Raw genomic sequence first — 15,648 nt, 5'->3', positions numbered from 1 at the left:
GAATGATGAGTACCATCCCAAGAACACCATCCCTACTGTGAAGCATGGGGGTGGTAGCATCATGCTTTGGGGGTGTTTTTCTGCACATGGGACAGGGCGACTGCACTGTATTAAGTAGAGGATGACCGGGGCCATGTATTGCGAGATTTTGGGCAACAACCTCCTTCCCTCAGTTAGAGCTTTGAAGATGGGTCGAGGCTGGGTCTTCCAACATGACAATGACCCGAAGCACACAGCCAGGATAACCAAGGAGTGGCTCTGTAAGAAGCATATCAAGGTTCTGGCGTGGCCTAGCCAGTCTCCAGACCTAAACCCAATAGAGAATCTTTGGAGGGAGCTCAAACTCCGTGTTTCTCAGCGACTGATCTAGAGAAGATCTGTGTGGAGGAGTGGGTCAAAATCCCTCCTCCAGTGTGTGCAAACCTGGTGAAAAACTACAAGAAAGGTTTGACCTCTGTAATTGCAAACAAAGGCTACTGTACCAAATATTAACATTGATTTTCTCAGGTGTTCAAATACTTATTTGCAGCTGTATCATACAAATAAATAGTTAAAAAAATCATACATTGTGATTTCTGGATTTTGCAAGTGGGAGAACTTGCAAAATAGCAGGGTGTTCAAATACTTATTTTCATCACTGTATATATATATATATATATATATAACATTTGGAGCTTCTAAGTAACTTTCTAACAAATAAATACAGAAGTGACAGAAAATGCCAGGTTCTCAAGTGGTTAAGACAGATGATAATAGTAGGTCTGTGAGAGCCACGGGCCACCAAAAAAAAGCTGTCCTTGTAAACACAGAAGGCTTCTGTGGTGGTGAGCAGGGAGTGGAGGGTGAGAGCCAGAGGTGTTATCACGCCACCTTAAAGATGAAAAAAAGCCCTGGGTGCGAGGGCCACATGAAACGGCCTGGTGGGCTGGATTAGGCCTGTGGGCCTTGTGTTTGACCCACGTAATCTAGGTTTTATTTAATACTACTTGCTTAGAACTTCCCAGGTGCACCAGTAGACAATTTCTCTAAATCCCACATAAAGAAGTGCTCAGCTTAAGCAAGATACTAGAACCAATTCATTCCTATAACCAGCAGCCATGTTTACTTTCTTCACTGGGCATCATCTGCTACAACAGTATACAGAGTTACCAGCAGAGTGGGGGGGGAGTAAAGGGGAACATATTGAGTCTAGGGCCAGCATGGCAAAGGGGGAAGGGCCAGCATGGCAAATGGGGAAAAGCCATGGGAGTGGTCGAGTGCCATGCATTCAGTTGTGGCCATTTGGAGGCCTAATAAGCAAGCTATTGTCAAACAAAAGGCATGCGAAGCTGGACACTGCAAAAAATAATGTCAACATTAAAAGCACAGTATCTCTATAGAACATGTTTTACTTTACCCGCTAACAATAAGCCAACTTTGACAATAGTGAGAGGGCTGGATAACCTATTCCTTCAAACTATTGGCTCTTGCGATTCAGCTGAGCATTATGATTTATTCCTGATTTCTGGTGGCGAACCTGCAAGATTCGGCCATGAATCTGCAATTCATGATCCAGTGAACCCCCTGGGATTCACCCTGAACCATGGTCTCAGCAAACCCAAGCCTCCAACCTACTGGTGAGTGTAATGCCATCAATGGTGTACAGACAAATTGACAGGGGAGGCTGGTGAGGCAATATTGTTGAGATCCACAACCATGGTAGAATGAAAAGGTTTATGGAAAGGCCATGGCCACCAGAGAGGAATTACCGGACCAGTGGTTGAGAAGATGGAGAAAGAAATAGCCAGCTTGATGGATGAGTAGTGCTGGTAAGTACAAGCTGAAAGGGAAATGGTGAAGAGTAAGGAAGGTAGATAATGCAACTGCTCTGGGGTTGTGGTCCTACCACCACCACCACCTTTGTATGGGAGAAAGTTATTTTTTAGGTCTACAACCATGGCAGGAGGTAACGTTTTTTAAGAGGGCCATAGCCACCAGAGATGAGTTAACAGACCGGTGGTAGAGGGGAAGGAAGCAGCCAGCTTGACTAATGGGGAGGGCTGGTAGGATGACAATTATGACAGGGCAGTGAAGGGTATGGGAGGTTGGTAATACAACTGCTGTGGCCCTACCACCACCACCACCATTGTATGAGAGAAAGTTTTGTTGAGGTCTACAACCATGGTAGGAGGGAACGGTTTATGGAAGGGCCATGGCCACCAGAGATGAGTTAACAGGACAGTGGTAGAGGAGAAGGAAGCAGTCAGCTTGACAGATGGGGAGTACTGATAGGAAGAAAAAGATGATAGGGCATGGGTGAAAGGTAACGGAGGTTGATAATGCAACTGCTCTGGGGTTGTGGTCCTACCACCACCATTGTATGAGGCCAAGTTTTTGTTGTTATAACCATGACAGAGGGAAAGGTCTATGGGAGGGTCATGGCCACCAGAGATTAGTTAATAGGTTGGTGGTAGAGGGGAAGGAAGCAGCCAGTTTGACAGATGGGGAGTGCTGGTGGGTACAAGTTGAAAGGGCAATGGTGAAAGGTAAGGGACGTTCATAATGAAAGTGCTCTGGGGTTGTGCTCCTATCCCCACCATTGTATGAGGGAAGGTTTTGTTGAGGTCTGCAACCATGGAAGGAGGGAAAGGTCTATGGGAGGGCCATGGCCACCAGAGATGAGTTAACAGGTTGGTGGTAGAGGGGAAGGAAGCAGTCAGCTTGACAGATGGGGAGTACGAGTGCTAGTGACAGTGCAATGGTAAAGGGTAAGGGAGGTTGGTAATGTAACTGCTCTGGGGTTGTGTTCCTACCACCACCACCATGGAATGAATGAAAGTAAGGTTGCAATGGCAGGAGTGCTATTGTTACATTTTGGTGATAGCCTCTGTCAATCCCCATCCCCTTTCTTTTGCAGTGGCTAAATCCCATAAAAACGCATTCCTCCAGGTTGCCTTTAAACACCATGCAACGCAAATTCATACTTACCTGTCCCATCACTCTTTCTTCTGCCAGTTGTGTCAGATGTCTACACCACCCACTTTCCTCCCGCTGTACATTGTGGTAACTTCAACCAATCACTTTGGCCCGGATTCACAAAGCACTTACGCCGACGTATTTTGAGATACGCCGCGTAAGTGTAAATATGCGCCGTCGTATCTATGCGCCGGACTCTGAAACCAAGATACGCCTGAAAATAGGCTTCATCCGACCGACGTAACTTTCCTACGCCGGCGTATAGTGGGCGCATATTTACGATGGACGTATTTGGCGCACCCATTGATTTTCTATTCACATATGCAAATGAGGGAGATACGCCGATTCACGTCCGTCCGTCCGACGCAGTGCGTGTAAAGTCCTACTTCCGGTGCAAAGTTATGCCCCATAAAGCAGGTGTAAGTCAGCAGCATCCATGCAAATGGCTGCACCAGGGAACACAAGCCGACGTATTTTACGTAGTTAGCGTAGGACGTGAATATGACTAGGCGTAGGTTACGTTCACGCCGTAGGCAGTGATCAGGCGTATCTTAGGGAGTAGTTCCGACGTGATTCTGAGCATCCACACTGGGATGCGTCCACGGGACGGCGCATGCGCCGTTCAATATACGTATCTGTCTGAGACTCAGCCCATCATTTGCATGGGGTCACGCCTCATTTGCATGGCTCACGCCCAGTTCCACTTACGCCTAAGAAACCCAGTGCAGATTTGGCAGCACTGGCTTTGTAAATCCAGTGCTTGCCTCTCTGCGCTACGTCGGCGTAGCTTAAAGGAGATACGCTACGGTTGCATAAATATGCGCCGATGTATGTGAATCCGGGCCTATGTCACTATTCGTACCCTGGAACACATTGGAACCATAGTGGAAGAGTATACTCACTCTTTTTTTGTTGGTTGTGCGTATTTTTCTAAATAGTAAAAGAGTCACTTTAACGAAAGTAACTAAACTAACTAAAGTATAGCCCAAGGCCATTTTCCTCTAAAGGCCACTTAAAATATAATAGCCACTTATACTTTGTAGTTCGCTGATAATACCTCCTCATGAAATTCACCAGTGTTAATAAAACTATGTTTGTTGTTTACTTCCCACTACGAAAGGCTTTGTTTACCCGTTCAATAAACCTTTCTAGCGGTGGAAGTGTACTTATGTACTGATCTTGATGTCTTTGGTTGAATTATCAGAGGAAAATGGGAAATGCTCAAGCTTTTGGAGCGTTTTATGTCTAGTCTTGACCTTTGTGTTTTCTCTTTTTATTATAATTTTTTTTTTTTTTAACTCTCCTTATCTTTAATATAATTTATACAAACTTTCCGAAAGGAAACTTTCTAGTTTGCTTGGAATCTGAGCATGTTTATTACAAGATTGAGAGAGCAGAGCTAACATTTGCACAAGGACATTGGAAGTAGAACACGAGGCGGAATTGATTTCGGACTGATAAGGCTCAATGTAGCAGCTTTGATGATGCTGTATTGGGTATAATTTTGTACAGTTGCAAAAATCAAAAAACAAACAAAAAAGAAAAACCAACACTGGGGCCCCAATGGTATGATGCTTGATTTCTTTTACGTGTTTTTTTTTTTAAAGCAGAACTTGGGCTTTTTTTTATTTATATATATATTTATTTATTTTTGAGTGGCACTTTCTAAAATAAAAATGCCGCTTTTTCTGCAATGCAAACAAGCAATTTGTCTAAACAGTTTAGTGACGGCTTGCAAACCCGCAACCTCGAAATAATAGGATTGACTGGCGGTCAAAACCAGAGACCGTGCTGGGAGTGTGGGAGAAGGAAAAGCAAAGGAGAACGCGTTGGAGATATCAGAACTGAAAGTATTATGGGCTCAGGATTGTTTGCCCTTCAACAGTCATTATTTACATAGTTTAGAAGTGAAGGTTACCGAACTCATAACCTGGCCGTATTAACAATGATTGGCGGTCCAAACAACACATACAGTAGCACCGGAAGTGCTGGAGAAGGAGGAGAGAATGGCGGAGCTATCAGAACCGAAAGTATTATGGACTCAGGATTGTTTGTCCTTCAACAGTCGAGGGGCCAGATTCTCGTAGAATCCGCGGCGGCGTAGCGTAAGCCATTTACACTACGCTGCCGCAAATTACTGGAGCAAGTGCCTTATTCTCCAAGCACTTGCTCCGTAATTTGCCAGCGGCGTAGTGTAAATGGCCCGGCGTAAGGCCGCGTAATTCAAAGGGGGCGGCTTGTATTTAAATTAAGCGCGCCCCCGCGCTGATCGAACTGCGCATGCGCGGGGCGGAAAAATAGCCCAGTGCGCATGCTCCAGCTAACGACGGAAAACGTCAATGACGCTGACGTGAGCGTCATTGACGTAAAGTCGTATTCGGGGACGACTTAGGAAAACGACGTAAACGACGGAAAAAGCCAACGTTGACCCGACGCCATACTTAACATGGCATACGACGGACCTTTCTTAAACTTACCCCTCATATAGCAGGGGCAAGTTTACGCTTACAGAAACGTCGTAAATTCACTGCGTCGTCCGCGCGTACGTTCGGGAATCTTGCGTAAATAGCTAATTTGCATAGACGACGGGGAAAACGACGAGGCGACACCTAGCGGCGGGAAAAAAAATTGCATTTAAGATCTGACAGCGTAAGAGCCTTACGCCTGTCAGATCTAAGGGATATCTATGCGTAACTGATTCTGAGACCCTGTACACACGAGCAGATATCCGCTGAAAGCGGTCCGCCTGACCATTTCCAGCGGACATTTCTGCTCCGGATTTTGATCTGATGGGCTGTACACACCATCAGATCAAAATCCCCGCGGAAAACATACGCGGTGACGTGGCCGCTCCGTCGCCGCGACGATGACGCCGCGACGTGCGCGACCCTGGAAGGCAAATACTTTCACGCATGCGTCGAATCACTTCGACGCATGCGAGGGATGGGGATCGCTTGGACTTATCCGGTGAGTCTGTACAGACGACCGGATCAGTCCGACGGACAGGTTTCCAGCGGATAGATTTCTTAGCATGCTACGAAATTTTTATCCGCTTGAAAACCAGTAGGCTGGACAATGTCCGCCGAAAAATGGCCGCTAGGCCGTACACACGACCGGATTTGTCTGCTGGAACTGATCCGCGGATAAATCCCAACGGACAGATCCGGTCGTGTGTACGGGGCCTAAGAATCAGTCGCATAGATACGACGACCCAGATTAGGACTTACGACGGCGCAAATGGCGTGGCGCCGTCGTAAGCCCTTTGAGAATCTGGGCCATTATGTACATAGTTTAGAAGTGAAGGTTACCAAACTCATAACCTGGCCGTATTAAAACTGATTGGCGGGCCAAACAACAGATAGCACCGGAAAAACTGGAGAAGGAAAAGTCAAAGAGAAAATGATGTGTAGATATCAGAACTGAAAATATTACGACACACGCACATATCAATTAGCACTTGGCGCCCAGTGGCCAATTTAAGCTGATCTATCGCTGTCTGTGAGCAGTTGCTGAATGGTCCTCAGATCGTTCCTGTGCTCCCAAGACCTGATTTGCTGTACCTGCTTACTCGCGTATGACCCGGCTTGCTTTTCGGACTTTGCCTCTGCTCTCGCTACAGCGCTGTTACCTACTATACCGACCTTGGCTTGTTTACTGAATCTGAGCTTCCTGCTGACTCTGTACTGCACTACCCAGCCGTTAATGACCTTGGCCTGTCTCCTGGACTGCTAATTCGGTGCCTCGCTGCCCGGTTGCCGCTGACTGCTGCTCGTCCCCGGGTGATGCTTCCATTCAACGCTCTGGTGCCAAAGCTGCTCCTGCATCCTGTTCAGAGGACTGCAACTACCAGCTCTATCCACCTACAGAGTGAACATCGCCAGCTAGCTGCTACGGCACACGTGCCACTCCTTGCCTTTACACTCTTTGGCCCAGATTCACAGAGAGCGGGAGCACATTACGCCGCTGTAGCGCAAAACAATGTACGCCACGCTGACGCAGCGCAGAGAGGCAAGCATGGAATTCAGGAAGCCAGTGCTCCCCATGCTGCGTCGGCGTGGCGTAGGTTTCGAAGGCGCAGGCCGGCGTAGGTGGAAGTGGGCTTGACCCATGCAAACCCATGCAAATGAGGCGTGACCCCATGCAAATGATGGTCCGAGCGCCAGACAAGTACGTTTAACGAACTGCGCATGCGCCGTGTCGTGGACGCATCCCCCTGCGCATGCTCACAACCACGTCGGAACAACTGCTGACACCCGTAATCACATAGGGACCCATGTATGTCCCGTTTTCATCCGCAAACGGACGGATGAAAATGCGGACATACGGTCCGTACGTGTGAAAGGGCCCTAACACTGACCTGATCAACATACACTAACACTGACCTGTCCTCCATATACTGACCTGTCCTACATACACTGACCTGTCCTGACCTACACTAACACTGACCTGTCCTGACCAACATACACTGACCTGTCCTGACCAACATACACTGACACTGACCTACATACACTAACACTGACCTGACCTACATACACTAACACTGACCTGTCCTCCATATACTGACCTGTCCTACATACACTAACACTGACCTGTCCTCCATATACTGACCTGTCCTGACCTACATACACTGACCTGTCCTGACCAACATACACTAACACTGACCTACATACACTAACACTGACCTACATACACTAACACTGACCTGTCCTACACTAACACTGACCTGTCCTGACCAACATACACTGACCTGTCCTACACTAATACTGACCTGTCCTGACCAACATACACTGACCTGTCCTGCATACACTGACCTGTCCTACATACACTGACCTGACCTGTCCTACATACACTGACCTGACCTGTCCTACATACACTGACCTGACCTACATACACTGACCTGACTTGTCCTACACTGACCTGTCCTACATACACTGACCTGCCCTGACCTACACTAACACTGACCTGCCCAACATACACTGACCTGTCCTGACCAACATACACTGACCTGTCCTGACCAACATACACTGACCTGTCCTACACTAACACTGTCCCTTCAGATCCCTCTCCACACAGACTAAGGGTAGGAGCTGCTGTCCCTTCAGAACCTCTCCGGGTCCTCAACTAGATTCCAGAGGCTGGGTAGGAGCGTGAGGCATACACAATGATCCTACCTTAGCCGTGGTGTGCCCGTCATAGTGCAGCCAGGGAGCCGAGGAGGAGAGGAGAGCCGCCGAGCGGGGATGCAGGAGCCGTGCCATGGAGATTTCTCCATGGCAGGGAGCGGGCATGTCGCATGGCGCGCCGGGCAGCATTGTAATTCCCACCTTCTAAGCTTGCGGTGCCTATGATGGGCGTCACATGTCCTGCAGTCTCAGCATTGGATCATTGGGACGTCCATCATAGGCGTTGGGCTCCAGAAGGCGGGACCAGCCTCGGCGGCACTCGGCAGGACTCGGGGCTAACAATGGCTACCTTAATGCCCGGGACTCGGGGCTTTACGGGGACCCATTCGGGGCTCCAGCCCCCTAAGCCCGGGCCTAACGACGCCCCTGGCTCCAAGTCCTCCTAACCTGGGGGGGATTTTACCATACCTGTCCCCCCCGCATTATTTCCTGGGGGGGATGCGTCCCCCCCTGTCCCCCCCAGTTCCTACGCCCATGGTGCCTACTTTATATTTTGCACTGATGTCAGTTTATTTTTCTATGTTTGAGTGTATTGCCTAACGTTTATGACCAGGTTGTCTGGCGGTATTGTTGTTGTTTTTTTTTTTTTTTATAAGTTTCTTTCTGTTTGTTGGCTTGTCTTAAACCTTATAAAAATGTCTTAAAAAAAAAAAAGGTTACCAAACTTACAATTTGGCCGTAATCGGATTGATTGGCGGTCCAAACAACAGATAGCACTGGGAGTGTTGGGGGAAGGGTAGATGAGAAGAGAGCGGCAAAGCTATCAGAACTGATAGTGTTATGGATTTAGGATGGTTTATGGTGTAACAGACAGTAAGCCTGTATGTCTGGAGGTGATTATTGATTGCTGTGAAGGAACAAGACTATTACATATTGTTTGGAAGTAATGAAGGAAGGTAGAGCCTGAGGCCTCGTACACACGACAGAGTTTCTCGGCAGAATTCACAGAGAAACTCGGTCAAAACCCGGATTCTGCCGAGAAACTCTGTCGTCTGTACACTTTTGGCTCGATGGAGCCGCCGAGGAGCTCGTCGAGAAAATAGAGAACATGTTCTCTATTTTCTCGTTGTTCTATGGGAGAAGGCGGCCCGCCGAGCTCCTCGGCGGCTTCATCCCAGAACTCGACGAGGAACTCGACGTGTTTGGCACGTCGAGTTCCTCGGCCGTGTGTACGGGGCCTGAGAGATGAAATGTATAATTTGGATACAACAGTGTGCATAGGTAGGTTGGTGGAGAGTGATCACTATTATGATAATTGGCTTTGTGATTCAGTATAGCACGAAGCAAAAAAAATAATACAAAAAAATAGCGTAGGGCTAGCATGACTGGGAGACAGAGGAATCAAGGAGAGAGAGGGAGGGTTAATGTAACCACTTGCCGACCGCCGCACAAACATTTACTCTGGCAGAATGGCATGGGAAGGAAAATGGGCGTATATATATATATATGTCCCTTTGAATTTGTCGCCGTGTGGGCGCACATGTGCCCCTGCCGCAAGCTCCATGACCGTGCCTGGGGTACCCGCGGACTCGATGTCCGTTTGGCGTCCCACGATCGTGTCACGGAGCTGCAGAACGGGGGGTGCCTGTGTAAACAAGTAGCTAGATTCATAAAGAGTTAGGCCGGGGTATCAGTAGATACGCCGACCTAACTCGGAATCTGCGCCGTCCTAAGTTTAAGTGTATTCTCAAACAGAGATACACTTAAACCTAGCTAAGATACGACAGCCTGCGCCGTCGTATCTTAGGGTGCAATATTTAGGCTGGCCGCTAGGTGGCGCTTCCATTGAGTTCGGCGTAGAATATGTAAATGACTAGATACGCCGATTCACGAAGGTACGCGCGCCCGTCGCAGTAAAGATACGCCGTTTCCATAAGAGATACGCCGCCTAAAGATAAACATGCCCCCTAGGTGACGTGGCCAATGTTAAGTATGGCCGTCGTTCCCGCGTCGAAATTTGAAAATTTTACGCCGTTTGCGTAATTCGTCCGTAAATGGGGCTGGACGTAATTTACGTTCACGTCGAAACCAAAACGTCCTTGCGGCGTACTTTGGAGCACACTGGGATATGTACATGGACGGCGCATGCGCCGTTCGTAAAAAACGTCAATCACGTCGGGTCACAAGTAATATACATAAAACACGCCCCCTCATCCTCATTTGAATTAGGCCGCATTTACGCTACGCCGCCGTAAGTTAGGAGGCAAGTACTTTGTGAATACAGTACTTGCCTATCTAACTTACGGCGGCGTAGCGTAAGTACGATACGCTACGCCGCCTTAAAGTTGCGGCGCTCTACATGAATCTAGCTAAAGGAATCTCCCTGTTCTGCCTTGTGACAGGACACTGATTTTCTGCTCCCTGTCATCGGGAGTGGTGATCAGTGATGTGTCACATGTAGCCCAGCCCCCCCCCACAGTTAGAATCACTCCCTAGGACACACTTAACCCCTTCCTTGCCCCCTAGTGGTGAACCCCTTCCATGCCAGTGTGATTTACACAGTAATCAGTGGGTTTCGAAGGCGCACGCCGGCATAGGTGGAAGTGGGCGTGAACCCATGCAAATGAGGCGTGACCCAAAGCAAATGATGGGCCGATCGCCAGACAGGTACGTATCACAAACTGCGCATGTGCCGCCGTGACGTGGACGCATGCACAGCACCCCCCTGCGCCTGCTCACAACCACGCCGGCACAACTGCCTCAGCTATGCAGGATCACCGCGTACGCCATGAACATAACGTACGCCCAGCCAGACACACGTCCAACGCGCAATACGCCGGCTTGTGTTCCCTGGTGCAGACCTGTGCATGTCTGTTGCCGGGTTGCACCTCCTTTATGGGGAATAACTTTACGCCGGACGTACAACTTACGCGCATCTCGCGTAGCATGCGCCGGGCACACGCACGTTCGTGAATCGGCGTATTTCCATCATTTGCGGATTTGAATGGCTAATCAATGGGAGCGCCACCATGCGCCCAGCCCATATGTGCGCTCACTCTACGCCGGCGTGTGCAAGCTACGTCGGCGGGGTGTAGCCTGTTTTTAGGCGCATGTTTGTTCGTGGGTCTGCCGCACACATACGCCGGCGCACATTTGCACTTACGTCGGTGTAACGTGTTAGTTTTTCAGGCAAGTGCTTTATTCACAAAGCACTTGCCTGTAAAGTTGAGCCGGCGTAGCGTAAATCCCCCGGCTGAATTCCAATTCCGTGGGTAGGGGGCGTGTAACATTTAAATCAAGCGCGTCCCCGCGCCAAACGAACTGCGCATGCGACGGCCGCGACTGAATCCCAGTGCGCATGCTCCAAATGACGTCGGCAATTCGTCATGCTTTCGACGTGAACGTAAAGTACGTCCATCCGTATTCGCGAACGACTTACGCAAACGACGTAAAATTTCAAAACTTGCCGCGGGAACGGCGGCCATACTTAACATTAGCTACGCCTCATATAGCAGGGGTAACTATACGCCGGAAAAAGCCGAACGCAAACGACGTAACAAAAAAAGCGACGGGCGGTCGTTCATTTCTGAATCGGCGTAACTCCTCATTTGCATATTCCTTGCGTAATAATACGGAAGCGCCACCTAGCGGCCGGCCTGAAATTGCAGCCTAAGATCCGACGGTGTAAGTCACTTACACCTGGTGGATCTTAGGGAGATCTATGCGTAACCTGATTCTATAAATCAGGCGCATAGATACGACGCCGGACTCAGAGATACGACGGCGTATCAGGAGATACACCGTCGTATCTCTTTTCTGAATCCGGGCCTATAACTTTCACAAATAATATCCACCGATTTGTACTTATTTTTACCAAAGATATGTAGCAGTATAAATTTTGGCCTAAATGTATGAAGAAAAACTACAAATTTTCAAAATTTTATAACAAAAACGAGAAAAATACTTCTTTTTTTTTTTTTTTTACAGAATTATCAGTCTTTTTTCTTTTATAGCGCAAAAACCTAAAAACCCAATGGTGATTAACCACTTCACATCCTGCGGCCGACTATTTATGGCCGCAAGGTGGCTCTGATCTGCCGGGAGGCCGTCAACATACGGCCTCCGGCCGCGCGCCACTTGGGGGGCCGCGCGTGCACGCCCGCCGCATCACACAGGTGCCGATGTGCGTGCCTGACGGCTGCGATGTTTACCAGGCACCCGCGATCGGCAGTCACAGAGCCAGGGATCGGCAGTCACAGAGCCAGGGACGTGGAGCTCTGTGTGTGTAAACACAGAGCTCCACGTCCTGTAAGAGAAAGGAGACTGATGGTGTGTCCCTTGTACATAGGGACAACCATCGGTCACCTCCCCCAGTCAGTCCCCTCCCCCCCAGGGCCGTTTGAAGGAATTTGGGGGCCCCAAGCACCCCCGCATGCAAAGCCTATGTTAACGCTACACTATTTTTTTTTCTATAATTACCTCCCGTTCTTCCCTGTAGGCTGCCGCTGTAGCGTGGCCGAGCTCCTTATCCCCCTGCCTCTTCCCCAGTCCCCTATCAGATAGTGCCGGGTACCGCGCGTGGTACAGGGGATTTAGTTCTTCCCGGCCGGACTGAAAGGAAGTGAGCACTCAGCGTGCACTTCCTGTCAGTCCGGCCGGGAACAGGAAACTGAATCTCCTGTACCACGCACGGTACCCGGTCAGACTTACAGGACTCCAGGTGGAAGGAAGAGGAGCTTGGCCACGCTACAGCCTGGGAAGGGGAAGTTGTGGGCCCCAGGCCAGCTCAGGGCCCCAAACAATTGTTTGTTTTGCCTGTCCTGTAGCGACGGGCCTGCTTCCCCCACAGTAAGAATCACTCCCAGGGTACATATTTAACCCCATGATGCCCCCTAGTGCTAACCCCTTCCCTGCCAGTCACATTTATACAGTAATCAGTGCATTTTTATAGCACTGTTCGCTGTATAAATGTGATTGGTCCCAAAAATGTGTCAAAAGTGTCCGATGTGTGGGCCGTAATATTGCAGTCATGACAAAAATCGCAGATCGCCGCCATTACTAGTAAAAAAAATAATAATAATAATTATATCCCCTATTTTGTAGGCGTTATAACGTTTGCGCAAACCAATCACTATACGCTTATTGCGATTTTTTTTACCAAAAAAATTTAGAAGAATACGTATCGGACTAAACTGAAAAAAAAAATAGTATTTTTTTTTTTTAAATGGGATATATATTTTAAGCAAAAAGTAAAAAATATTGCGTTGTTCTATTTTTGTTTATAGCGCAAAAAAATAAAAAGCGCAGAGGCAATCAAATAGCACCAAAAGAAAGCTCTATTTGTGGGGAAAAAATGGACATCAATTTTGTTTAGGAGCCACGTCGCACGACTGCGCAATTGTCATTCAAAGCGTGACAGTGCCGAAAGCTAAATTTTCGCCTGGGCAGGAAGGGGGTATATGTGCCCAGTAAGCAAGTGGTTAAATTCCACCAAAAGAAAGCTCTATTTGTGTGAAGAAAAGGACAAACATGTCATATGGGTACAATGTTATATGACTGAGTAATTGTCATTCAAATTGTGAGAGCACCGAAAGCTGAAAATTGATCTGGTTAGGAAGGGGGTGTCATGGATATGCAATAGTCTGGCAGCTTACCTGTTTCCATCTGTCCATTAAGAGGCCTGACTCTGTTCTGGTTACCTTCTTATCTCCTCTACTTCCTGTATGGCCCCACCCAGGCCATCCCATGAAGTCTATATTAACTGTTGCACTACAGGCCTGCAGTGCTGTTCAACAGTGTTGTTTGCTTAAAGTTCCTGTCTGCAGTGTGCTACGATCATTTTCCTGTGTACCGTTTTTGGCTCGTCCCTGACTTCTCCCGTTTGCCTGTGCCCTTGGCCTTTTGCCTGTCCCTCGGTTACCCTTGTCTGCCTGTTGCCCTGACCTCAACTTACTCATCACTACCGTTGTCCTGCTTGCTGCTTCCCCTCTCTCTCTGTGGAGCGTGACCTAGGGGATCCCAGGGGTCGCGACCTGGATCCAGCTGCGGTGAAGGCCATCCTCACCACTAGAGGCTCTGGTGAACACAAAGCTGGGTCTTAGACTCCGCGCCCTGGGCGATCTTGGGTTCACGCTTCCTCTCTGATAGCAGCAGTCGGTTATAGGGTTCACTACCCCGTGGTGCATCCCTGACCCCAACGGGTTGCACTTGTCACCTGGCCACAGGTAACCTGACAGGGGTTTAAGTGCCCAGTGGTCAAGTGGTTAATAAGGTGCTGTGGATAATGCATTAGGCATTTGCACCCTTTAGTTTTACTCTGTTTATACAGTTGCAAAATTCTTCGATCCAAAGAGGGCTGCATCTGCTCCGACATCCAGTCCGGGTTGTGCAATGGCAGATATCACGTCTGTCCCATCTCTCTCGATTCTCTAGGTCATCTACATTGTCAATATACGTTCCCTATACATAACATTGTATCCATGCACCAATCATCATCCCATGTACACATATTAATTTATAGCCAATCACATGGTTTCTGTGTGTAGGTCTATATTTATTCTTACCGGACATCCCCGGGATCTTCTGTAACAAGCACGTCGGTCTTACAGCTGGCCAGCGGACTGATCGATAGCTCCATCGGAGGGACCACAAAGCTTTTGCTGACAGGGAGCCATACGCCTTGGCCCAAGCTGTATGTGGACCTGTAATAGATATAATAGAGGATCCGTGAGAATGTGCTTTGGATATGTATAGAATGTTCAGAGGTTTTGTCTCCATATTTCTCTTACATATTTACATGGCAAATGTCCAAAGAATAAAACAAACCAATGAAAAGTCTTCTGTTCTCAGAACTCTAGACCAGGTGACACCAAACGTTCTAAACAAAGGGCCAGTTTACTGTCCTTTAGACATTAGGGGGGCCAGAATGTGGCCAATGGTGGTAGAAAATGTCCAGGCGTCAGTGGGAGTGAATAGTGCCCCCTCATTAGTTTTGGTGGGAGGAATAATGCCCTGTTGTTGGTATCAGTGGGAGGAATAGTGTCCCATCATTGGTGTCAGTGGGAGGAATAGTGTCCCATCATTGGTGTCAGTGGGAGGAATAGTGTCCCATCATTGGTATCAGTGGGAGGAATAGTGTCCCATCATTGGTATCAGTGGGAGGAATAGTGTCCCATCATTGGTATCAGTGGGAGGAATAGTGCCCCATCATTGGTATCAGTGGGAGGAATATAGTCCCATCATTGGTATCAGTGGGAAGAATAGAGTCCCATCGTTGGTATCAGTGGGAGGAATAGTGCCCCATCATTTGTATCAGTGGGAAGAATAGTGGCCCATTGTTGGTATTAGTGGATAGAACGAAGCCTCAGGGACCAGATAAAGGCGAGCAAAGGGCCACACCTGGCCCCCGGGCCGCAGTTCAGAGACCTACTGCTCTAAACCATTATAAAATTTGATCCAATTTGGTCCAATTTGGTCCTACTGCCATGGTCTGGCAGTAGGCCACACCCCAATGGTTGAGGACCCCTGCTGTAGGGAAGCCTACAGACCACCACTGATGAATGTACCTTCT

At 48.5% G+C, this 15,648-nt stretch overlaps 1 protein-coding gene across 2 annotated transcripts in view; it reads right to left on the bottom strand.

Annotated features, from left to right (window-relative positions):
• Nucleotides 1-15,648, bottom strand: part of ASTN2 (astrotactin 2) — a 394,891-nt gene that overhangs the window by 127,392 nt on the left and 251,851 nt on the right. For both annotated transcript variants that reach the window (XM_040322749.1, XM_040322750.1), the window contains one exon: nucleotides 14,642-14,779. In XM_040322749.1, the coding sequence (XP_040178683.1) occupies nucleotides 14,642-14,779 (138 nt within the window). The remainder of the gene's footprint in view (nucleotides 1-14,641; nucleotides 14,780-15,648) is intronic.

This window comes from Rana temporaria, chromosome 9 (assembly GCF_905171775.1).
Source record: "Rana temporaria chromosome 9, aRanTem1.1, whole genome shotgun sequence".
NCBI lineage: Eukaryota > Metazoa > Chordata > Amphibia > Anura > Ranidae > Rana > Rana temporaria.
This window is presented reverse-complemented; position numbering and strand designations above follow the sequence as displayed.